General features: G+C 41.4%; 1 protein-coding gene across 3 annotated transcripts in view; it reads left to right on the top strand.

Annotated features, from left to right (window-relative positions):
- The window catches only part of SNTB1 (syntrophin beta 1), a 226,021-nt gene that overhangs the window by 88,481 nt on the left and 112,057 nt on the right, over positions 1-25,483 (top strand). For all 3 annotated transcript variants that reach the window (XM_032609750.1, XM_032609748.1, XM_032609749.1), the window contains one exon: positions 12,226-12,442. In XM_032609750.1, coding sequence (XP_032465641.1) covers positions 12,226-12,442 — 217 coding nt within the window. The remainder of the gene's footprint in view (positions 1-12,225; positions 12,443-25,483) is intronic.

Genomic DNA, 25,483 nt, shown 5'->3' with positions numbered 1-25,483 from the left:
TTTTGTTTTTGCGTGTGTGTGTGTGTGTGTGTGTGTGTGTGTGTGTGTTTTGTTTTATCAAGTTAAGGAAGCTACCTTCTATTTCTGGTTTACAAAGGGCTTTTTTGTTTCATTAAAACTGCTTGCTGGTTTATATTATAAAATGATTTTTCTGATTGAAGTAATCATATGTTTTCTCCTTTTCTTCTGTTAACATACTGAATGACATTTATACATTTTCTTATATTTAACTGATCTCGCCTCCAAATAATCCAAATTTGTACTGTCTTCTAATATACTATTTGGCTTGGTTTGCTGATACTTTGTTTACTATTTTTGCTTTAATTTATGAATGAAATGGGTTGGCAGTTTTCCTTTCTGAAATTTTTCTTGTCTGGTTTTGTTATATTAGCTTCATAGAATAAATTGGGGAGGCTCGCTCTTTGTTTTCTGAAATAATTTGATTAAGATTTGAATCATCTATTCTTTGAAAATTTGACGGAATTCACTAATAAACTCTGGTTCTCTTTTCTTTGTGGGAAGAATATTGACCAGTGTTTCTATTCCTTTAAGAGTTATAGGACTAGCCATGCTTCCTATTTCTACATAGTTTTAGTAAGGATCCCCGCGCCCCCTGCCCCGGGAATTTGTGCATTTCATTTAAGTCTTCAAATTCATTATCCTAAATATGTCTGAAGTTTTATTTTATTATCTTTTTAGTCTCTTTTGTGTCTGTAGTTATTTCCCCTTCTATTTATTTATAATACTGGTTTTCTGTTACCTCTTTATTTCATCAAACATGCCAGGAGGCTCTCTATTTTTTCAGGCTTTCCTTTGCTACTTTTAGATCTTTCCCTTGTGATGTGGAATAGTTTGACAATTTGAATTCTGATATAATCTTTACAGAATATGTTTATTAATTTAATCCTCCCAATATCCACAGGTTTTTCCAGCACCAATAGCAACTCATTAGTTATTAGTCACAATAACCTAGCCTATGTCTCCATGTCAGTTGGATCGTTTGCATTGCTACAGCTGGGGTTATTAGATTTATTCGATTAGATATTAGATTTAGAACATAAAAGACCAGATTCCAGATCTGCTTCTTCCTTGAGGTAAGATAATTAAGCCCTCTGAACCCCAATTTGTCCACATTTTTTATTGTTAAATTTTCCTGTGGGTCTCTTTATTACAAAGAGTTGTATCTCTTTTCTGATGCTTACCATCACTCCTTCCTTGCCTCCTTAAAAAACAAACCAAACAACAAAACAAGCCCTTCTATCTTGGCTGCTCAGGGTCAAGAGAAGCTTCTGGAGGCTTAGAGGAAAAACTTGCGAGGTTTTAGTCTCCTGGATCTGGCATTTAGATCCAAGAAGCTTGCTTAGGCCTCTCCTCTGCCATCCTGATCGGTTCTTGTAGTTCTTGGCAATTCCTCTCCCAAAAGACTTGTAAGCAAGGTCAAGCTAAGTTTGGCCTATAGGACAGAATCCAGTGCATCAGGTGTGACCAATAGGCATTAGTTCTGTTGAGCAAGATGTGTTTGTGTGCACGTATGTGTGCTTGGGAGGGGGTAGAATTTGGTGGAGAAAGTTGTTAGGCTCTTACCTCCTGGGCCACGGAAATCTCAAGCAAATAAATGCACAGCCAGATTCTTACAGGACTTGGAGATTGTGCACAGTTCAGTGGGGATGACAATAAGTATGAAATGAGATTGTGCCCTTAGAAGTGTTTTAAACGGTAAAGCCTGTTGAAAATGGCAGGTATTCATAACATCGTCCAGTTTAATGGACCCTAATGTTTCAAAGCCCGCACCCCCATCTCCTTTACTCTCGGATGCTTCTACAGTCGCTTTAGGTCTGCAGCATATCCAGGCTAGGGTGAAAAAAAAAATCTCAGACGTGGCCTGAGTCTGCAGTTGGTAATGATACTTTGTTTACTTAATGTGGTTTCTTTTGGAAAAGCTTGATGACTCTGGGCTTCTGCCACTGAAAAGTAACTGCAAGTTTACTGAGCCCCAAGTCTGATTTGCAGGATGTTATTACCAAGCTACATCTGGAATAATAGAAGTTTATTTTCCAGAGATACCTGTCAGGAGGAAGTGAGAGCAGGACTTCCTGCCTTTTGACGTAAAGTCCTATTCACACATGATCTCTGTCTAGGAAAGAGTAAGAACAATATTAGGGCTTGAGCATTCAGACATCCTTTCTGCCCATTACTCATTTCCTGTCTTCAGATGTTAGGGTATAGCTGTTAAAAGTTACTGTATTTTCCGAAGGAAGAGAAACTATGATTATTTGCGATGGTGAAGAGCTTACTGGCAAGTTGTTGGAGGATCAAGTCTGTAGACATTGTTAATCCATATTCTCTCAAGTACTTATTAATACCTAATGAATACGCTTCAGTCCAGTTGTGTGTGTGTATTGAATTATATGCTGTAGCAAACCCCAGATTTAATTTATGTGCAGTAAATGCATGAATGAAATGATACTTTATGCACTGCTGATTTTGACAGTTCCTAGAGTTAGAAAAGAGATTGGTATTCTTGCAATACATGTTCTCATTTAAATTTCCTAACAACAGTAACAGCAACATAATAGCAATAGTTGTATGTGAGTGCCAAGGATGTGCCAGGCACTGTTCTAATGGCTTTGCATACATTTTAAAAATTATTTAACCCTCATGACAGTTCTACAAGATAGGTCGTATTATTATCAGGTGAGGTAACTGAGGTTCAGAGAGGTTACATACCTTGCTCAAAGAAGCCCAGCTTGTAAAGTAGAAGATTTGGGGTTCGAACCCAGATTCTGTGACTCTAGAGCCCATTTATTAAACTAGTTCATTTTATCGTCTCTCTAAAGAAGACACTGTTTTCCTCATTTTCTAAATGAGAATTCTAAGATTTAGATATTGTAACAAATTGTCCCATTGTTACATAACTAATATGTAGCTAATAAGCATATAATAACAAAGAAATGTACAGCATGACTTTGCATGGTATACAACCATGACCTGCCCTCACTGTACTGGAGTCATTGGATTCCGCATCTTAATGAACCACATTCCAGGAAGAACATAGAACATGACAGCTTGAAGGGATTTTAGAAGCAATCTGTTCTTCTGCAGAGTAAAAGAATCTTTTCTGCAACGTGGGAGATAGCTCATCCAGTTTCTGCTTGAATGTTACTAGCAATAGCGAACTCACTACTTCACAGTGTTTACTTACACTGAACCCAAATATAGCATCTATAATTTGTCTTCACTGACTGTGGCTCTACCCTGCAGAGATACACAAAGTGAGTTTGGCACAGCTTTCTGTTCTTTAGGCCCCATCAATCTTCGCTTTTCTAGGTTACCTTCTAATAATGGTAACTGACCCTTATGGTGTTTACTATGCCAAGTTCCTTAGAAGTTTTTTTACTTATATTAACTCATTTAATCCTCACAATACCTATGAGATAGGTGAAAGAAATAACACATGAAAAACTAAGTTATTTACTCAAGAGCTTGGTGATAGAAAAGCTAGGGGTTGGACCCCAGCCGTCAGATTCCAGAGTTTATGCTCTTCACTACTATGAGCTAATGCCTCTCATTTAACCTATGTTTTCTTTATTTCCTGAATCTTTGACAAGCCGATTACCCTCTTTACCCTCATTTGAACATTGTCTAACCCATTTGGGCTTCAGGTATAGGCTGATCAAGGTGACAAAGGGGGAACTGTCCTCTTCTGAACACTATACATGTATCATTGGAGCCTAATGTCCTATTACTTTATTATGCAGTCATAACCATGGCCATCCCTAGAACCTTTCTACGCACAAAACTGCTTATAATACAGTTCTCCTGTCCTACATGTTACAATGATTTTTATCTTGAATACACAATGACAGAACTTTCCATCTTATCCCTATTATATTTCATGTATTTAGTTTGGGCTTGGGTGAAACTCTTAAATCCTTATTTTGTTATCTAAGGCATTAGGCCCCTCTTCCAGCAACTCTTTAGGGACCTAAAATAGCAAAAGCAACATCTGTGATGCCTGTCATACATTAGGTCATCCATTAACTCCTTTAGGCCCTGAGAGAATGTGGACCAGGAAACTGATAACAACTGGATATCAGATGAGGAAGGTACTAGTGGTTCCAGCCTCCTTTTTGCCAGGCTTGTCTTTTTCTTTCTGTAAAGCCAAATATGTATATTTTATCTGTTTATAAGGTGCTCTAAATGCTTTGTGTACTCTGCAGAGTAAAGCCACCATCAGAGAATACAAATTATAGGAGTAAGATTTGGATTCATATAAGAGAAGGAGGATAAGAAAAACATTCCAGACAAAAAAGTCTTTTTAAAAGCATGACTTATAAATTTTCATGGTTGGACGAACAGGATTCATTCAGGCATAAGCATCTAGCCATGTGTAGAGGCAGCATCCAGAGTACAGGAAAGAACACGGATTCGGACTGGAGGCTTTGGAGCCGGACTCCCTCAGGTCAGATCCTGGCTCTGCCAATTGCTGCTGTGTGACCTTGGGCAAGTCACTTCAGCTCTCCATGCCACACTCCCCTAGCTTGTGAGGTAGGCATTATAATAGTCCTACTTCATAGAATTGCTCTTCAATAAGCTAGTATACTTCAGACATTTAGAGTAGGGCCGGATGCATAGTGAGTAGTCAATAGCTGCTCGTTAGTATTCTAAAGCCCTTTGTTCAAACAAGGCCCACTGCCTGTTTGGGTAAACAAAATGCTGTTGCAATGCAGCCACGCTGATTTATTTACATATCATCTGTGTGTCTTTCATGCTACAATGGAAGGAAGTAGTTGTGACCAAGACCCAAAGGTCCAACAAATTTTATATCTGGCCCTTTACAGAAAGAGCTTTTGCCAACCTTCATTCTTCAGGATAGAGGACAAGGATTTCTGAGCCTCGTCTGTTACTCCTTTGTCTTGAAACCTTGGATCAATGACAGATACTCTCTGGCCTCTGCTACTTCTGTTATAAGCCTCCTTCTCCTGAAGAACAAATCTGTGAAAAATCGTATCTTGGAGATCCTACTAACTTTGTCTTTCATTTGCTCAAAACTTCCGTGTTTTACAGCCAGACTTTTGTGTTAATTGCTGTGGATATAGATGAGAATATCAATTTTTTATTTTTTCTAACACTAATGAATACTTAGCATGTGCGGACCTCAGTTCTAAGCCCTTCATATGTGTTAGTTCATTTAATCCTCACAGCAACTCTTTGAGGCTGGCACTACTCTTTATCCCCACTTTACAGATGGAGAAATGGAGCCACCGAAAGGTTGAGAAAATTGTCCCAAGCTCACACAGTTGGCAGGTGGCAGTGGCAAGATTTGAAACGATGCAGTGTGGTTCCAGAGTGTAGAGTTTTCACTTCTACTGTAGTCACTCAACTTTGAGGACCTTATGATTCCACCAGAGAGACCTATATGTGAACAGATGACTGCACGTGATGTGTGTTTAAATATTTGTAAGATGAACCAGCACAGTGCCTTGCGTGGCATAAGCCGTCATCATAATGTTTAGGTCCTGATGCTGTTAATATCAGTGGAGATCGCCACAAACCGTGGTTGGAGCTTAAGGGAGGCATGCCTGGAGGACTTCAAGAAGGAAATCTTACCTGAATTGAGACTTACTTGATATTAAGAGGAGTTTGCCAGAAAGCTTTCCATGCAGAGGAAAACACATGTGCAAAGAACAGAGGCATGTTCAGAGAACTAAACAGTATTTCTCTATGGCTGGTCTGCGGACAATGGGGACCAAGAGGTAGTCAACTGATAGGAAGTGGGCAGGGCCAGAATGGCTCTGTAGGAATTGGGACAGACCCAAGTCCTTTAGTGGGTGTCTCTTTCAGAGCAGAGTTCTATATCTGTTTGTTTATTGTCAAACACCCCCCCCCCAATCCTGCTCATATGCACTGGAATGTAAGCCCCTCAAGGGCAGGCACCCAGTCTGTTTTGTTCACTGAAATAACTCCAACACTAAAGGCCATGCCCATAGCAGGAGCTCATTAAATGTTTGTTCAGTTAATGGATAACTAAACCAATCAGCATCCTTCTGGGTGGTTGTAGGACTCATGGAATAGGATACTTTCCCTGGGTCCACCTGTCATCCCTGGTGACAGTGAGCTTGCTTTGTTGAAGAGTCAAGGCAGGTCACCTCAAATGACTCTGCTGTAGAAAATAGGGTAATTTTTGAGTTAGTTTTTAAAGTAGAGGCTTAGCAAATTCATAACCAGTTTATTTTAGTCCTGACTCCACATATGAAAATTCAGCATCCTCACCCACAATGTCCTTATGACCTCATGCGAACCTTTGGTCATCCTTCAGATGTCTGAAAACCCTACCCTCAAGGACCCACCTGGCAAAATATAAGTGAAAAAAATATTGGAAAGTGAATGAAAACAATGATCCTTCTAGGCCACTATGCCAAAGTAAAGAAAAAGTAACCTAAGTATATAAGCTCAACATAGGTTTATTTTCATTTGTCAGGTGCCCATAGGGCTTGGTAAAAAGTCAGAAGGCACATCTGCCTAAGGCCTAAGGATTTGGCACACATTTTAACAGTGATGTTAAATGTTTAACAGCGATTTCCCAAGGGATCATCGAATGTTTGAAGGGTAGGAGCCTTATTTCCCACCCCTGACATGTGAGGAGAATGAGGTCTAGAAGGTGAAATAACTTGCCCAGGGCTGGAGAGGTAGTTAGCAACAGGGCTGGAACTGGAACCAGGTCCCTGACTCCCAGGGTCAATTCTCTTTCCAGTTCACCGCTCAGCCTCCTGAGAGATTAGCTATAGTTTCTGAGAAGCTTATATTACCTCTTTCATCATTTCTTGGTCTTTTTGGAAATATTGATGATCTCCCTCTGCATCTTTCCTAAGATGACCCAGGAAATGGCATTAAGAGAAGTCTCTTGCATATTACATTGAGTCAGCAAACCCCATTGTCACCAACTTGTCCCCAATTTGCACGTTTCACTGAAGGTCCGAATACTCAGGTTTCTTGGCTCCAGCTGATGCCTTTTCCCGTTAATTACATTAGAAAATGTACATTTCACGTTCACATCCCCTAGAGTAGTGAAATATTTCTTTTCTTCCTGTAATCTGGAAATCCCTTTTTTGGTTGTTTTGTTGTTATTTTTAAGAAGAAAACTTGCACGTAACAGAGGGACTTGCTGGTTCTTCAGAAACCAGCCTGGTAGGAGAGTTGATTGGATTTGCCTAAAGCATTTCCTCATTAGTAGCCTGTGTGTGCTTTTCCTTTCAATTGTCACCTGGCCTCCTCAACAAAGATTTAATTGTGGCAACTTGGGGCCTTTGGAAACGTGGGTTTCCTGAATGTTCTTTTGAAATCTTCACAACTGTGCATCTTTCAGATGAAAAACTGGAAACATATTGAAAGTGACTTGGTGCATTATTGGTTTGAAGACCACTTCTCATTTCTCTTCTCCCCCTATTTTGTAAGGGAAGATTGGAATTTTAATTGCTCAGCCATGGTTTTTAATTCATGATGCCCAGAAAGGGCATGGTTTATTAATTAGTCCTGATTATGAGGTGCCCTGAGCCTGGGCCTGGCTGCTTCTTGATCAGTTTCAACAGTTCTTTGCCTGAAATTACTGTCTATAAGCACATGGCGGTCTAATTATGCAGACACTAGCTGTTCAGGTCTGCCAGGTTAAACCCTGTATTACACATACGACAGTGCCTTAAAAGGCATTTGTTGAAATGCCAGTTTATTAGTTCAGCCTTACAAAATCCAGCTCTCTTATGTTATAGGCAAATAGCCTCTTAACTGGATGTTTTCTCCCTGTACATGAAAACGTTGGCTTAAATACACAGACACACACACACACACTCATCCAGTTAATTTTTTTTAAAGTGCGAGAAACAGTATTGCTTCATGGTTAAAGGTAAGGACTCTGGAGCCAGGCTGCCTGGATTTGACTCATGTGTCTGCCACTTTCCTGCACTCTAACTTGAGTTTGTGAGTTACTCTCTCTCTCTCTTTTGCACAGCCTTTAGTAAAATGGGAATGATTGCAATGTCTGTATCCTAGGGTTGTTGTGAGGTTCAAGTGAGTTAGTACACAACAAACACTTATCAGAGTTCATGAAACCTAGTTCTTGTGTTTTTTACTGATTGCTCCAATACATTTATTTGTGGTTATATCTTATAAAATCTAGTTGTGTTAAGCTGGCACGGTTAGGGATATCTCCCTGTGGCAAAAGCTAAGAATTGTCCCCTAATGTCTATTCTCTTTTTCTTCCACAGTAATAGCCTCCCCTCGCACCAACTTTTAGCCAGGTTGGCATAGAATTGTCCAGAGTTAAGAGTAAATTTCTTTTCCATGTAGAAGTGGCCATGTGACTAAATTCTGGCTGATGGGTTGTAAGTAGATAGTGTGTCAGCTTCTGAAAAGTGACCCTGAAGGAAGGGTAGTGTGTCTTTGACTTTTTCCTTCTTCCTAACGATGGGAATTTGGTCACGATGGCTGGAACCCAAGCAGCCCTCTTGGGTCACTAGATGGCAGGTTAGCAATATAGAGCAGGAAAGGAGCAGAGGCCTGAGGACCTAAAAACTTCAGGGAGCAGAGTTGCCCTAGCAGCCCTTTTCTTTCACACTAGACTTTTGGTAAAAGCAAACCTCTATATTATTTAATACACTGTAATTCGGGGCACCTATTGCTGTCAAATCTAGTCTTAGGTAACATCTTACCCTCCCTGAATTAGACCACATTCATTATTTTGATTGCAATGTGTAGGCATTTCAGGACACTAAGGCACAAAGAACCACGGAAAGTTTTCACACACTCTTAATTTCCTATTAGAGGCACTGCTTTACAACACCCAGACATGGCTGCAGTGCTTTTACTGTCTGAATGAGGGGACTTATCCTCAGGCCTCACTTGGTGATTGGAGAGGGCACTGCTTGACAGTAGAATTATGCTCATAACTGATGGCCAAATCTTGTAGAAACTACTTGTAATATCCCTCAGAAGGGATAGTCTGACAATTTTATTACTTCCCTTGGGCCAGAAATTGTGAGCCTCTGGACAAATCCAAGACAGTTTTCTTTTGCTCTCGTTGCTATACCCAAGAACAAGTTTCTCTACTTCCTATAAATATCAAAAAGAAGCAGGACTCCTAAACAAAGGAACTTTAAGCAGGATTGTGGTGGTGTTGCTAGTTCTTCCTCAGGATAGATGTGGAAATAGTTCAGTGATCTTAGTGTATCTTGCTTAGGAGCAATGATGATAATCTCTTAGTCTCCTTTATTTCCTTGAAATTGAATCTTATTTTCGGACGGTGCCAGAGATCTCAAGACTCATTTAGGGATTTTGCTGAGCCATCTTCCCAACACTGGTGAAAAGGAGAGATGACATCTAAAGCTCTCAGAGGAAACATAGGTTCTAAGGAAGAGTGCCTGATTTCATACTTGGCACATCATGAAGAGTATGATAAATGCTCTTCTTTATTCCCCTTCCAAACTGAGGTCCAATTTTCCTTTCCTATGGAATTGTGATAGAAATTATAAATCAGAGTACATTATTTAAAAGAAGGACTGTTATTCTTACCTCTACTTTTAAAAGTCCTAGCTGCCCTTTAAGGCCAAGTTCAAATGCCACCTACTCCATGAAGCATCCCTGGATTCTCCCCTCCACAATGCTCACCCCCCTACTCCAGCCAGAAGGATAATAATACAATCAAAGTAGAATCTTCAATCTCAGCTGATACTTGAATTTCCCATATATCAATAAGTATAAGTCTACAATATACAAAGCTAAGCAGAGTTCTAGCTTCTGCAAAAGCATTTTAGAGATGGAAATTCAGTACCTTCAAAAGAGAATTTATTTCAGTTTTTAGACAGCTTAATTCTGTCCCACTAAATTTTCTGCATTTGTTTGTAGGTATGTCTGTGCTCCTCTTTAAATACACTGCCCAGAAATAAACAATATTCCTTGAAATACACTGTCCATGAATCACCTTTCTTCTTCTGTTACTGCAACCTGTGCTAACAGGTTTGCAGCAACCATGGAGCTGTTTTCTCCCAGTTGCACTTATATTCAGTGAAAATTCTGAAATCTTCTTCTTAAATATGTGTTGGTGCTAAATGACATCTCCTCTGTCTTAAATTCATGTGGCTGGTTTTGATATTTAGTTTGGGTCCTCCAATATATAGATCCATATTGCATGCATGTGGGTATGTTTGGTCTGCTTATTAAAGTGTTGCAAACCTAACCTGTCACTCAAGCCCCTAGATCCATTTGTCTGGTGAATTCTTCCAAGGTCCTTTATTCTTATTATAGCTCATTCTGCTTTATGCCACAGTTTATGTACTTGTTTTATGCGACTGTCTTAGGTGGGGTTCCCTAGAAGCAGAGCCTCTGTCTGGGGAATCGGGCAGCAGCTCTATAGTCTCCCAGGTTTGACGGCTTCTGATGGTCCAAGAGCAGTTTTCCAGAGCAGGAGAGTAGCTAAGAATTGTTCTCAGCCAACACACAGCAGCTAGGATATAGGTGCCCTAGCTGCTGAAAAGAATCTGCCGGGACACCAACAGCATCCAATACAGTCAGCCATGATTTTGTAACTCTTAAGTATGGAAGCCATGTATTGTTTATTCCTGCAGTCTCCATGAACCTGAGTCCAAGTCTTACACAGGGAAGGCACTAGTTTGTGGAATTGAATCACCAGAGATCTGGAGGAAGTGCCCCCTGGTTTGCACCCATTCCAATCCACTGCCATTTGTAATAACAAATACCTCTAAGGGACTTACCATGTAAGTGACAGAGAGAAGGATATGGAAGCTTATATTGCATATTCCAAGAATCCAGTTTCCCTGTCAACTTGAAAGCTGTCTAAGGACCAAATGCTTAAATTTAGAATTGGCAAATACCACCTTAGTAAGCTTATCAAAGAGCAGAATTTTAGTCTGCTCCATTCAGCTTTTAAACGATTTTGTTTCTTTAAATTTTGTAAAGTAATATATGCATATGGCTAAACATGAGAATGGTATAAAAGAGTAATAAATGAATAGTAAAGGTCTATTTTTCCATCGTCTTGACTTGCAGTTCCACTCCTAGAGCTAACTACCGTTAACATTTTCTTGGATTTCTATCCAGAAATAGTTGTAGCTCTACGAGGATAAATATCTATGATTTTATACACAAAATGAGTACAGTATGTGCACTGTTCTGTAAAGTTTTTTTAGACTGTTAATAGATCTTAGAGGTTTTTCTACATCAACGCCTCTATAGCTATCTCATTTTTTTTAATGAATGTATAAACGTCTTACAATTTATTTAACCTGTCCTCTTTCTTTTTAGTGGACATTTAGGTTGTTTCTAGTTTTTGGCTTATACAAGTAATGTTTTTGCCATCACAGATTTTTACCATTACAAAATGTGTTCTTCTATGTATTTCTTTGCATATATGTTCTTTTTTTTTTAATTTTTTAAAATTTTATTTATTTATTTTTGGCTGTGTTGGGTCTTCGTTGCTGTGCACAGGCTTTTCTCTAGTTGCAGCAAGCAGGGGCTACTCTTCATTGTGGTGCGCGGGCTTCTCATTGCGGTGGCGGAGCATGGGCTCTAGATGCATGGGCTTCAGTAGTTGTGTCATGCGGGCTCAGTAGTTGTGGCTTGAGGGCTCTAGAGAGCAGACTTGGTAGTCGTGGTGCACGGGCGTAGCTGCTGTGTGGCATGTGGGATCTTCCCAGACCGGGGATCGAACCTGTGTCCCCTGCATTGGCAGGCGATTCTTAACCACTAAGCCACCAGGGAAGTCCCTGCATATATGTTCTTAATACTATTAAATTGAAAAGCCTATCCCTGAGTCTCAACAGAATAATGGAGACGTGGATAGTTAATGTGGCCACCAGATTCCCTACATCTATACTGAATAACTGTGTGTCTTTTAGCCTAAGATATGCTTTCTCACTCTCTGCCCATTTGTTTTTTAGCCTCTTTCCCAGAATGCACCTCATAATCAGAAAAGATAGAAATTGTCATAATTGAAAGAAGCTGAGAGTAATTCTCAAGTTCAGGTTATCCTGATGGCAAGTTCTAAAAACCACGTTGGTACATAATTTAAGGAATAGAAATTCTGAATCTTGTTCAGATTTTAAGAGTCTCTGTTTAAGAGCTTATCTAATACAAGTTTCAAAAATGCCATCAGACTTTCCAGAAATTCAGCCCTGATGTACTGAAAAGTGTTTACTGTTGTCTTTTTGCTTGCAGTGAAGTATATGCGGGAAGCCACACCCTACGTGAAGAAAGGCTCCCCAGTATCCGAGATCGGGTGGGAAACGCCTCCGCCAGAATCCCCTCGGTTAGGCAGCGGGTCCTCAGATCCTCTGTCATCGCAGTCCTTCTCCTTCCATAGAGACCGGAAAAGCATCCCTCTCAAGATGTGCTTCGTCACTCGGAGCATGGCCTTGGCTGACCCTGAGAACAGGTAAAGATGGCTAACGCCCTCCTCCGTATCTCGCTGCTCTTTGGCCTCTGCGGTTGAAAGAGAGCTTTTATCAGCTTGTACTTGTGTTCTGGAAACACTGGACGGTTTCCAAAGAATAGCCTGAAAGGACCACAATGCAGGAATGTATATGTCAAGCTAGGCCTCCCTCTCTTTCTTCCTCCATCCTTCTTTTTCTTCCTTTTATCCTCATGAAGAATCTGTATACTAAGCTCTGGTTCTGGAAAAAGTTGAATCAGTGGAGTCAGGATCTTATGTGTCTTCCCTGGGTCTGCCTCTGCCAGTATATGTAACTTTGGGCAAGTCTCTCGGAGCACTGAACCTCAGTTTTGTCGTATGTAAAATGGAAATAGTTGAAATCAATGCCTCGTTGAGTTGTGAAGATTAAATGAGGAAATCCATGTGAACTGCTTAGCCCAGGAAAACCTTCCATGAATATAAGCTATATAATACTATGTATTATTCCTATTGGTTTTTTTTTTTTGGCTGCACCATGCAGCATATGGGATCTTAGTTCCCTTACCAGAGCTCGAACCCCTGCCCCCTGCATTGGAAGCACAGAGTCTTAACCACTGGACCACCAGGGAAGTCCCCAGTACTATGTATTATTGATGCTAGGTAACAATAAGCAACTAGGCCTCTCTGGGCCTCGGTGTTCTCAACTGTGTACTTGGAGGGTTTGATGAGAGCATCCTTAACACTTTTCGGCTCTGAAGCTCTCTTTATCCTCAAGAGAGAAAAAGGAGTGGCCTCGATCCAAGCCTGGAGTGCTATTTCCCAAAGCCTATACATGACATCTTTGCCACAGGATAGATATATAACCCAATCCATGGCAATTAGAAGGAATCCAGGCAAGATGAGCCAGTATTTGGGGTCCCTATTCCCCCAAAAGTTTTCCTTTATCTCTGCTGACAGAAAACATACATCTGGAAGGAAAATAAAAGACATGTAGAGAAGAGAGAGAGAAATTGAGCCAGAGAAGGGGGAATCGTGGTGACCTTTGCATCCTCATTCAAATGCTAGAAAAAGAAACAGCTCTACTGGCCCTTATTTACAAATGAGTGGGACAGCTGCAACCCCACCCCACCCCAACCCAACGAGGAAGTATTTGGCTGGGTTCCGAGCTGCTGATGGGGAAAACCCAAAGGAAATAAGAGCGGGGAGAAAGTTGCCTGCTTGGCTCACAGCCAAATGTTTTGTTCTCTTCCCAGTAAACTTATGCTAAGGAAGCTGCTAGCCCTTCTGACCCCAGTCAGCTGCAGGGTCTACCCTGCTCCCCGCCCCTCAGTTCTATCTGCATAGGGATCAGAGATCAGCCATTGTATGAGCGAGCCAGGGGGTATCAGCAAAAGATGAATCTGAGAAGGCAGATTGGGAAGGAGGCAGAATTCTTAGATGGTCCATTCCCACCCGTTCTCTGTTTTGCTTCCCCTCCCCCCAATTTCTACCACTTTCCTGGGCCTACAGTTGACATCCTGGTTCCTGAGTTTCCTCTTCCCTGGGCTTTTACCCACTCAGTCAAACAAGTCCTTTCTCCCAAGAGTCTGAGGCCTAAGGTTTCAGATCTGATGAATTCATAATTTATCCAGTGGCTGTCTTGTGCTGGGCCGCATGCTAATTACTTCAACCCAGAGACTGCAAAGTGGCAGCCTTTAGGTGTCCCCAGCCCACAGATATGTTTTTTTAGTGGTCTATCTAGGGTTGCAAAGAAATTTGAATTAGTTGCCACATTGAATAGTCAGAAAATTTCACATTAAAAAGCCAGATTTCTGGACTTCCCTGGTTGTCCAGCGGTTAAGACTGTGTGGTTCCACCACAGCGGGCACAGTTTCAATTCCTGGTCAGGGAACTAAGATCCCGCATGCTGCATGGTACACCCCCCAAAAAAAAGAAAAAAAAAAAAAGGTTTCTGCAACTTTCACATGGGCTATAAGAAATTACTTTATTAAAAAAAAAAAGCCAGATTTCTCCTTTTCTAGAAAAATAAGAAGATCTAATGATATCATTAGGCCTATATTGCTGCAGGCAGGCCTCCCATCTATAGGAGCCCAGTAGAGTCTCATCCTTTGAAAAGGGAATGAACTCTCCTAGTCACTCCTTTTGCCTTACACTTAGGGGATTCAGTTAATTACCTGCCTGGGTCTTCACATTTCCTGCCTTGTCCTTGAATTTTGTAATCATGTTTAGTCCTCTGAGTTTCTAACATCATCCCCACTCTACAGATAAAAATAACTGAGGCTCAGGGCTTACGTAAGTTCCTATGGTCATATAGTTGATGTATGATACAACTGGTCTTTAATGTCATGCCTATAGAATGGGTGACAGTGTCAGTTTACCATTCCCAGAAAAATACAGAGACTAGAAAACTCGGGATATTGTAGAAGTGGTTAATACATTAGGGAGAGAGTGTGAGTAGATGATTTCTAGGGTTCCTTTCAATGGTGGACTTACATGCTATCATATTTCTCCCAATTATTTAATTACATTGTAAAGAATATTTGGGGAGATATCAGGCCTTAGTTCAAATATTGGAAGCTTCATTTTGTCAAGCCAATAGAGAGGATGCATTTTAAAAAATTTTATATTATTGAAGTATCGTTGATTTACAATGTTGTGTTAATTTCTGCTACACAGCAAAGTGATTCAGTTATACATATATATACATTCTTTTCCATATTCTTTTCTGTTATGGTTTATCACAAGATATTGAATATAGTTCCCATTTTTAAACTTTTATATCGGTGCTCTTCAAGTTGACCATTGATAAGTATATGTAGGGCCTCCTAGGTGGTAAGGGAAAGCCTGTCCTGCTGGGGTGTGAGAACCAGTAGGGCAAGACTGCAAAAGAGAATCCAGCTAAGCCAGAGGGTCCAGGAGGGGATTTTGGTCCAAACAGATACAAAACTGCTGACAGTAAACTAACCTTTCACAATGTGCCCGTGTATCAAATCACCATGATGTGAACTTTAAATATCTTACAATTTTGTCCGTTATACCTCATTAAAACTGAAAAAAAGAAAAAACCCCAAAAGACTAGGGGTTTAATTGAGTCTTGACCCTGGTTGAATAAAAGAAGAAAAGAAAAAAGAAACATATTTTATGGAACTCCAGTCACATGCCGGGCAGAGCATAATGTACCAGTCAGAAATATGGACTCTGCAAAATTCAACTCTGTGCTGAGTATGAGACACACCTAACACAAAGTGATTTTAAAAGGCCAAAAATATAGGCTGGGCAGATTATATAAGGCAAATGCAAACTAACAGCAAAAACAAAAAGCATCAATTTTGATCTTGATATGTGACAGGGTAAAGTGCAGACTGAAAAGCACAGAACAAGACAAAGAAGAACTGGTTTATGTTAAAGGCCAGAGTTCACAAGGAACAGAATTCAGCAGTTATGCATGCACATCAGGTGACACAGCAGCAACCTTTACAGCAAAATACGCAGAAAATGCAAGAAGAAATAGAAGCGTACTAAAATTAGGTAGTTCAATGCTACTCTCAATCCAAGACAAGGCAATTGGACAAAAGATAAACAAAGATACAGAAGACCCAAATGACATAATTAAGGGATGTCTGGACACATCACAGTCTTTGTACCCTGATAATAAAGAGTACACTTTTATTTTTCTAATCCACATAGAACATTCACAAATTAACCATAGATTGTCACAAAAAAATGCAGTAAGTTCCATAAGGTAGAAGTAATACAAACAACATCCTCTGATGATTGTGGAATAAAACTAGAAAATCAATAACTAAACCAAAGCACAGAAAGCCTTTCTTCATGGAGTTTCAAAAGCTCTCTCTGAAATAAATAACTCGGGTCAAAAGGGAAATAGAAACTGAAAGTGTACCATTTTAAAAAATAATGAAAATTATGCAAATATTAAATATAAAAGGGAAAGAAGTTGAAAGGGAGAGTGTTGCCTCTGCTGTCAGCTAGATCTATGGTGGAATCTTAGCTCCACCACTTATGTGTGAAGCAAGTATCTCATTTAATCCCGATAACAACCCTAGCTCGTAAGTACTCTAATCTCTATTTTATGGACAACGAAACTTGGTTCAGAAACGAGTTGAAGCCAACGGGAAATCTGAGATTCAGACCCAGGCCTGGCTGTCACCAAGCTCAGTTTCTTAAACATGACACCCCATTGCTTCCGATTTTAGCGCCTGGCAGAACAGCTCACCTGAACTGTAAGCACCATGGCCAGGAATTAACAGTCTCCTGGATGCTAAAACCTCAGCATCTTGGGGCTAATCCCCTCGGTTGGTGACACACAGCTACTCATAGTTTGCATTAAAAGCTCTAATGTTCGGGCTTCCCTGGTGGCGCAGTGGTTGAGAGTCCGCCTGCCGATGCAGGGGACGCGGGTTTGTGCCCAGGTCCAGGAGGATCCCACATGCCGCGGAGTGGCTGGGCCCGTGAGCCATGACTGCTGAGCCTGTGCTTTCGGAGCCTATGCTCCACAACGGGAGAGGCCACTGCAATGAGAGGCCTGTGTACAGCAAAAAAAAAAAAAAAAAAAGCTCTAATGTTCAATTTCTCAAATTGAAACAGCCATAGAACAGCAGGTAGCATTGCTGCTCTTTGTGTAAAAAAGGTCACCCAGCAGGCGCTGAATACACAAGAATATGTCACTGCTAGTGCTGGTTGTCAATGATCACAATAGTTCTTTTGCCAACTCGTAAATATCTCCTGTGTTTCACAGTCAGCTCTTTGCCATCATGGCCACTGCCCTAGTCCAGGCCCAGACTATCCCAAGTCCTCTGGACTATTGGGACATATTTTCTACTGGATGCTTCCAAGGTTCTAGTTTGCCCCTCCCCCATCCCCTAGCATCTACCCTACTCTCAGCTAGTTAAGGGAGTGTGAAACACTCAAAGTTTATCCATTTGGTCAACGTGGCTTCCGTCACCTTCGCTAATCATGAAACTCCTCAGTATTGCATAAAATCCCCATGAGATTTTGGATCTTTCCTAACTGTCCAGCGCCTCTGCATCTCATCTGTTATGCTCCAGGAACCCTTAAACAATTTCTGCACACCCTGCACTTGCCACCGTGACAGCTTCCTAGTCACCCTTTAAGCCTCAACACAGGGGTAGCACAGGTCCTGCTAAACATTGTGTATAGATCCATTCATGATAGCATCCTTTATAATGACTTGTGATTTTTTTTTCCTAACATGATTACCCAGTTCTTAAAGCCAGAGGACCCTTGAGGTCTGGGATTCCCCATGCTTTTACTTTGATATCCCAGCTTTCTAAAAATTATTATGAAGAGAGGTAAGCAGCAAGTGATAGAGTAAATGGAGGGAAATATTAACAGTAGGTACACCTGAGTATTCATATATTCTTGGCACAATTGCTAATTTTCCAAGTTTTCTGCAAATTTGAAATTATTTCCAAATAAAAAGTTAAAGAAAAATCCACACACTGCCAAAAATAAGAATCCCGGCTTTCTAGAACATTGCTTGATACAAAGCAGGCATTCAAAAATATACGATGTTAATAAATGATAAATGGCATATTTATCTGCCCAGTTTTGCTATTCTTACCTTTTCAAAAACTTCTTTTTAAAAAAATCTTCTACTAAATATTCTTGCAAATAAAAGAAAAAGCACGGTTCTATCCTGCCATGCTCAGCAAATTTAAACCAAGACAATTCATTAACCAAGCCCGTTGAAAGCAGATGGACCAATGCAGTGGGTGGTATACAAAGCTTTGTTCATGACTCTGTGTACTAGTAACAGATCCCACTGTAGATCTTCATGGTTAAATTACAGAGCACACAATCTTTCTTGAAAAACAGTGCACATCTCTAGTTACAGCACGTAAGTGAAAGATGCACAGAAAGCGTCATTGTGGTTTCAAGTGGAAAAGCTCCGCTCATCACACCATGATTCAGAGGGATGGGATCTCGTAAATCCTATAGGACCCATGGATTTGTTCCCACAAAGTGCCCTTGGTGATATCCCCATAATCCAGTGCCCAGGCTTCTGCCACAGAGGATCAGGAACCTAATTAGAGGCACAGTGACGTTGGATCCATCTCTAAGGGGTGGACTCATATTAACCAAGCAAACTAGGGTTCACTTGTAACGGGCAGTGCAGTTGTCAAACAGATGTAAACACCTGCATGGGAGGATCTGTGTCTCCCCGTTAGGGGCAGGCCGTATTAGAAGACAAATGTAAATAATAAGCAGAATACCAGAACTCCAAGTAACAAAAACACCGTGGACTTTCAAGGCAGCCTAAGCAATGCATTCTCTCCATGTAGGCCAACTATGTGAGAAATTAGATTATCACCAAGGTTATCAGTATAAGATATGCCAGTCGACCATAAGAAGTATATTTTCCATGAGGAAGCTGGAAGCTGTCCTTACCTACATCAGAAGAGCTTTGCCACGTGGCCGTTATGTTAATTTCTGCTCTACTCAGACTCCCATCTCCTTTGGTCTGTATGTAAATGGCCCGGGGTTCCCCCAAGTGGCTCTCCACTGTCCCCTTAATTTCACATGATCTTATACCTGATGGGGATCAGAACAGTGGACTGAATTTTTGCTGATCAAATTATATCATTTTCCAGTCCTGGCTCCCTGAATTTGCTCCAGTATCCCCTCATTCAGAGTTTTAGGTGATCCCAAATACTTTAGTTACACATTTATAAACAGATGGTCTTTTAGTGACCCCCCAGCGGAACAGTAATCATTTTACTGGTTTCGCCTTATTTTCTCCTTTTCCCACTGTCTGGGGACACATTATTGTCCCCCCCCGCCCCCATATCTTACGTAGAATTCTAAACTATGCTCTTTAAACTTAGAATACTAGTGAAAAATCCTCTCCTGTAGTACATCCAGAAAGAAGATTCATGAGGTACTTATAACCACCTTGTTTCCACAGTAAGTTCTTGCATATGAAAAGTGTTTCTCCTGTTAAGAGGCTCACAAAACATGTATTTTCTTGGTTCGGTTTTCTTCACTCTTGGTTGGACACATCATGGTGGCCTCATAACTGAAAATACCACCAGCAGATCATGACTGATGTTACATTTTGGAAACAAAGGAAAAATGAAAAATCAATTATATTGGTGCTGTAGTAAGTGGACACAGTTTAAATATCTAAAACAGAGGCCCAGGTTAACTAATATCAATGAATAAAACTCTAGATTGAAGTTAGAAAATGTGAGTTTGAATCCCAATTCTGTTACTTATTCCCTTTAACTTGAGACAGACTATCTAATCTCTCTGATTCCCAGGTTCATCCATAAAATGTGCTTTAAAATACTGCCCACATACGATTGTTGTGATGATTAGATGACTTAATGTAGATATCCTCTAATTCCTGGCAGCATAACCATGGCATAAATGCAGCTTTCGATCAAAATATCCTTATTCCTGGGTGCAAGAGGGGTGGGGGGAGTTTTTTCCAGCAGAGAAGTTTCCAGGTGATCTCCCCAAGCTGTTGAGCAGAGGCTGTTTTTTAAGACATTCTTTCACAGAGGGGTTTAGCCTTTTGAGACGTCTGGCTCTCTGCAGAAACTTCAGTTCCAGTTTCCCAACTCCTGGGCTCACGCAGCCTTAGCTGTCATTTATGTATCAAGACGGTCCTCAGCCCCCCACCACTACCTGATGCACTCTCTGACACCACCCCACTCCACCCCGTTTCATCAGGGATGCCTCATGGTCAGACTGAATATTCACCCTCCTGGTTTTCAATGCCCTTGTACCCTTTTTTTTTTATACCTGGGAGTTTCCTTTTCTTTTTTGCAAGCTCAGTATTACATTAAAACATAAAGAAGCAAACTTTTCTTATATCTTATCCAGCATATCTAGGTGTTCATAGCAGAAGGGTTTCCGAATCTGTGTAGACCACCATTGTGCTGGAACGGGAAGCCTCCTCTCATGGCTGCAGAATTGCTTGTAATTGGCCATGTGTATCATGAACAAAAGTCAATGTTCTATTTTTTCAACTTATTTAGAAAAACAAGTTAAACTTTACCATCATGTTGAAAACTAAAAACAAACAATTTGAGTATTAACCTTTGGATGATCTACCACTTTCATTTGAAAGTGTGGGCTTCCCTCTACCACCAAGAGCACGATTTTGGTCATGCTTATTCATCTGTCTGTACCTGTCCATTCATCTATCTATCTATCTATCTATCCATCTCTGTATCCATCTACTTATTTATCATCTTCATCAATCACATATCTATCTGTATCTATCTGTCTATCTATCTAGCCATCTCTCTATCCATCTACTTATCATCTTTATCAAACACATTATCTATCTATCTATCTTTCTACCTATCTTGCTCTCTGTTCTTGTTTCTTACTCAGACAAGCCCAGTGAACTATTTTGTTACTGTAGGAAGAATATACATAAAACAAGAGATGGCCTTGGTGTTTGTTTCAACTGTGCTCACATTCTACATTTGGGAAATATAGGAAATGGAATATATACTATTATTTCAACAATTTGTTTAAAGATAATGGGAAGGAGAAATTCAGAGAGATTGGGCTGAATTAGTCAGAAATCTGACATAGGAAATAAAGTCCTAATCAGTTGTATTGTTTTTAAGTGTACATAGTGAGACAAAGGAGGCATGCCTCATAGCATTCCTAAAACAGACCTAAGAAAATAGGTAAGATGCTCCCTTTTTAAAGTTATTTTAAATGAAAGTTTAAATTTTATCAAAAAACAATAAAGGCAGATAGTTTAAAAATCAAATAAATCTAAAAGATTTGTTTTACAAAAAAAGCAATGGAGTCTTATCATTAATCTGCAGCCCGTTTGTAAACCAATCCAGAGACTCATGTCTGAGATCTGGGAAATTTCCTCATATTATTTATTTGATAAAATTCTCCTCTGTTTTCTTTGTTCTTTCTCTGTGCCTCCCGTGTTGGAAGGATATTGGGCCTCCTAGATTGATTTTCTAAGTCTGTTTCTTTCTCTGATATTTCCACCATATTTTTTTTACTTCATTTTTTGACCGTTCTCATGAAAATATCTTGTTTAAATTTCAGCTATTATATTTTAGCTCCTTTTGTTCTCTGAATGTTCTTTTTTAAGAGAATTTTGTTCTTGTTTTATGGATCCCATATTTTCTCTTACTTCTTGTAGACTATTTTTAAACAGACTTTATTTTTCCTTTTGCGGAGCACAGGCTCCGGACGCGCAGGCTCAGCGGCCATGGCCCACGGACCCAGCCGCTCCGCGGCACGTGGGATCCTCCCGGACCGGGGCACGAACCCGTGTCCCCTGCATCGGCAGGCGGACTCTCAACCACTGCGCCACCAGGGAAGCCCGTCTTGTAGACTATTAATTAGTCTTGTTTATTTTTCATTGTGCTCTTTGTTTCTCCAGTTACCTTTTTTCTGCTTGTTTCGATTTCATATTCCTTGCTGGAGGTTTTCCTCAAATGGCTGGTGACCCATTGCTATCTGTTCATTTTTTACATGGAGAGACTGAGAAGCCTGTTGGAACCTATGTGTGTGAGGCGTGGGGCTTAATCATTGTTGAGAATTCATGCACAGTTGCTGCTTGCTGAGTCAGCCATCCTAAGAGACCCCTTCTGATTCTGCAAATGTTGGTGTTTGGAAGTTTGAGTTACTTAGGGGAGAACCATCTAGTCTTTCTGTGGGTGTGGGTGGTGGGAAAAGTGGAGAACCTCCCTCTGCCAGCTTTCTCACTGTCCCACCACTCAGCTTGCAGACCTCACACAGGACCCTTGTTTTGAGCCCTGCATCATCCCCAGTCCTCTCTCTGGAGGTTCCAAGCCCCTGCAGGTTTGCAGAGCCAAGGGGCTCACACTTCACTGAAATCCTGTCTTCAGCCCTTCAAATTGTAAATTCTTTGCCTCTTAGTAGGGAAATAAGAGGAATTCCTTGCCTCTGACTCTATAGTCAGTTACCTGGTTCCACTGCTGTCGGTCCTTCACACATGCATTGAACTCCTGCCTCTTACTTTCTTGTGGGTTTTATACCTATTTTACTGTCTTTTTCCTGGGATCTTTTAAGGGAGGGGAGATGAACATGGGTGGCCAAGCCACTGTGTTTTTCCCAGTGAGAACCCTTACATGATTTGCATCTTTGTATACAACAGAGTGCACCAAAGGTTCATTTCAATGAGCTTAAAAAACATTTTCATAGCCTTGTTATTTTTAAGAAAATCAGTTTCCTCCGTAGATACACTTCAGGACTGTATTCATCCTAATTATCATCCATTTTTAACCAGTGGGAGATGAATTAGTAAAGCTTCCCTGGCAATGGTAAGCAAGTTACAAAAGGGAATTCAACTATCCTTAGTTAGCCTTGAGAAAAAGAGTTGAGGAGAAGACTTGCCAAGCATGGTTCTGTGATTTCATCAATACACCAGTAAAATGAGTTCATTTTAGTCCATTCCTGTGCCTCTAAACACCATTCCAGGAAAATCTCAGTTTCCCCTCTTCTGAGAGCACTTTGGGACGTTGAACTTGACCATCTGGGTGCTGAGAGATTTTTGCTAATGTTGATTCTCAATATTTAGGTCTTGATCCTTTGCTCTTGATTCATTAATTGAACTCCATTTGGTTTGCAAAAAGCCGCCCCAGGATTTCCAGCTGAGATAATGAAGCTTCTGAAAATAACTCCAATGCTCTCATGCAGGCGTTCTCTATTCAAGCAGGCATCACCTACCAGGCAATGGGGACAAGGGGGAGAGAGGGAGGTTCACAGAGCAGTCCCTGCCCTTTGGTCCTTTGACGCATGCGTGGAATTTTATTCTCCTCAGTAGAGGATGGGTTTGGGGCACGAAGAGCTGCAGACACATTTAGAACAACACCCACTTGGATATACAGAGCCTGTGACTGTTGAGAGATACTCTGTTTCTAAATAATAGGAATTTTGACATTGCCAGTCCTTTAAACCAGGTTGAGATTTCCTTCCTTCTCTTAATTTCAACTTTTAAATAGATAGTTTTGATCATTCTTTGCTAGATGTTGAAGCGGCAGCAGTGACAGAGTTCTTGCCCTGACACAGCTTACTGTCAGGTGGGAAATAGGTACAAGCATGCCGGCAATTACAAAACAATACTACGGAAGGGTGACGAGAGAAGTAAAGGATGCTGTAGAAGCTGTCTCATGGGACAACTACCTACTCCAAAGTTCTGGTTTTGGAGGGGGTGGGTGCAGGCAATAAGGGGTGATTGTTGGAGGCGGTGATGTCTATGCTGAGACTTGAATCATAAAATAGAAGTTAGTCAGGCCAAAGGTCACTGCAGGGAGGCAGAGAAGGGATTCTTGGCAAAGGAAATAGTATGAGTCTAGGCACCAAGGCAAGAAAAGACATAGTTCTGATAAAGAACTGGAAGAAATCGGTCTCTTTGGAGCAGTCAATGAGAAGACTGTGTCAAGAGTCTGGAAGGGGGCTTCCCTGGTGGTCCAGTGGTTAAGACTCCGTGGTCCCATTGCAGGGGGCCTGGGTTCAATCCCTGGTCGGGGAACTAGATCCCGCATGCCACAACTGAGACCTGAGCAGCCAAAAAAAAAAAAAAAAAAAAGAGTCTGAAAAGGTTGTCACAATCTGAGCTAAGCCATTTTGTGGTTAGACTTCATCCTGGGAGGGTCTGGAGCAGTGGAACAACAGGACAGAGATCCCTCGGGCCTCACAGTGAAGCACGGGCTGGAAGCGGAAGGCAAGACTGGAGGTTGGGGGAGCGGTGAGAGGGCTCTCGCAGAAATGGAGGTGAGAAATAATCCCAGCTTCTACCAGAGTAGGACAGAGGCACTAAGGAGAAGTTGGACGAATTTGAGAGATTTTAAGAAAGAGAATCTGCAGGAGTTCCTGATAAAATGGGCTTGGAGGGATGAGGGGAACGAAGCTGCCCAGAACTAATCCATGGAAGCAGAGCCACACACCTGGCCACTGTTTCCTAGATGATTACACTGGCCCTGAGTGAACGGGACTGAGGACACATATGTTTTGGTACAGGGCTGGGGGTAGGTAGAGGCTTAGAACAAGTTTAGGCCTTTGGAGATACTGCCTCCATTGAGAGTGTGAGTATGACACCTTTGGACGGTTTTATGTCCCTACCTAGATTCACAAGCATCCTGAGGACCAGTAGCATGGCTTGGCTTTCTTTCGCATTTGCCACATTTCTTAGAAGACCACATAGAAATCACTCGCTAAATATAGAAAGGCAACTGCAGTGATTCCACTCAGGGTCCTGGCAGGTGTCTGTCTTGAAGGGTTAACTGAAGAGCTTTTAATGAAGGGACTGTTTATGGAAGAGTGGGCTGGGTTAAAGGAACAAACAACGGATGGAGAGGCGCCCAGCATTTAGCAACAGCAGGAAGCTATTCCTACCTCCTGGGACCGAGGGGCAGAGGGCACAAGTTTCTGCAGCCCAGTGAGGACCCTGGGAGATGCACAGTGGCCCAGGAAGGGTTGGGGGTAGGTCAATACCCTCAACCCTTCGTTTTTTTTTTTTTATATAAATTATTTTATTTCACTTATTTTTGGCTGCTTTGGGTCTTCATTGCTGCACACCGGCTTTCTCTAGTTATGGCGAGCGGGGTCTACCCTTCGCTGCGGTGTGCGGGCTTCTCATTGTGGTGGTGTCTCCTGTTGCGGAGCACAGGCTCTAGGCATGCAGGCTTCAGTAGTTGTGGCACGTGGGCTCAGTAGTTGTGGCTCACGGGCTCTAGATCGCGGGCTCAGTAATTGTGGCGCATGGGCTTAGTTGCTCCGTGGTGTGTGGGATCTTCCTGGACCAGGGCTCGAACCCGTGTCCCCTGCATTGGCAGGCAGAGTCTTAACTGCTGTGCCACCAGGGAAGCCCAACCCTTCTCTTCTTCTGCCCTAGAATCTCCTGTCGATGCTTCCAATTGGCTGCATGCAACTGGGAGCCAGAAGTTAGGGAGCCTGAATGATTAGTTAGAGTTTGACATCTTGGAGCACGGAGCAAGGCAGAGAAGGGCAGAGAATGAATCTGGAGGCAAACATAGAAAAAAATCACAAAAGTGAATATACATTCAGCCT

This window comes from Phocoena sinus, chromosome 17 (genome assembly GCF_008692025.1).
Source record: "Phocoena sinus isolate mPhoSin1 chromosome 17, mPhoSin1.pri, whole genome shotgun sequence".
Lineage (NCBI taxonomy): Eukaryota > Metazoa > Chordata > Mammalia > Artiodactyla > Phocoenidae > Phocoena > Phocoena sinus.
Note: the sequence above shows the minus strand (reverse complement) of the source record. Positions and strands in the feature narration are given on the sequence as shown.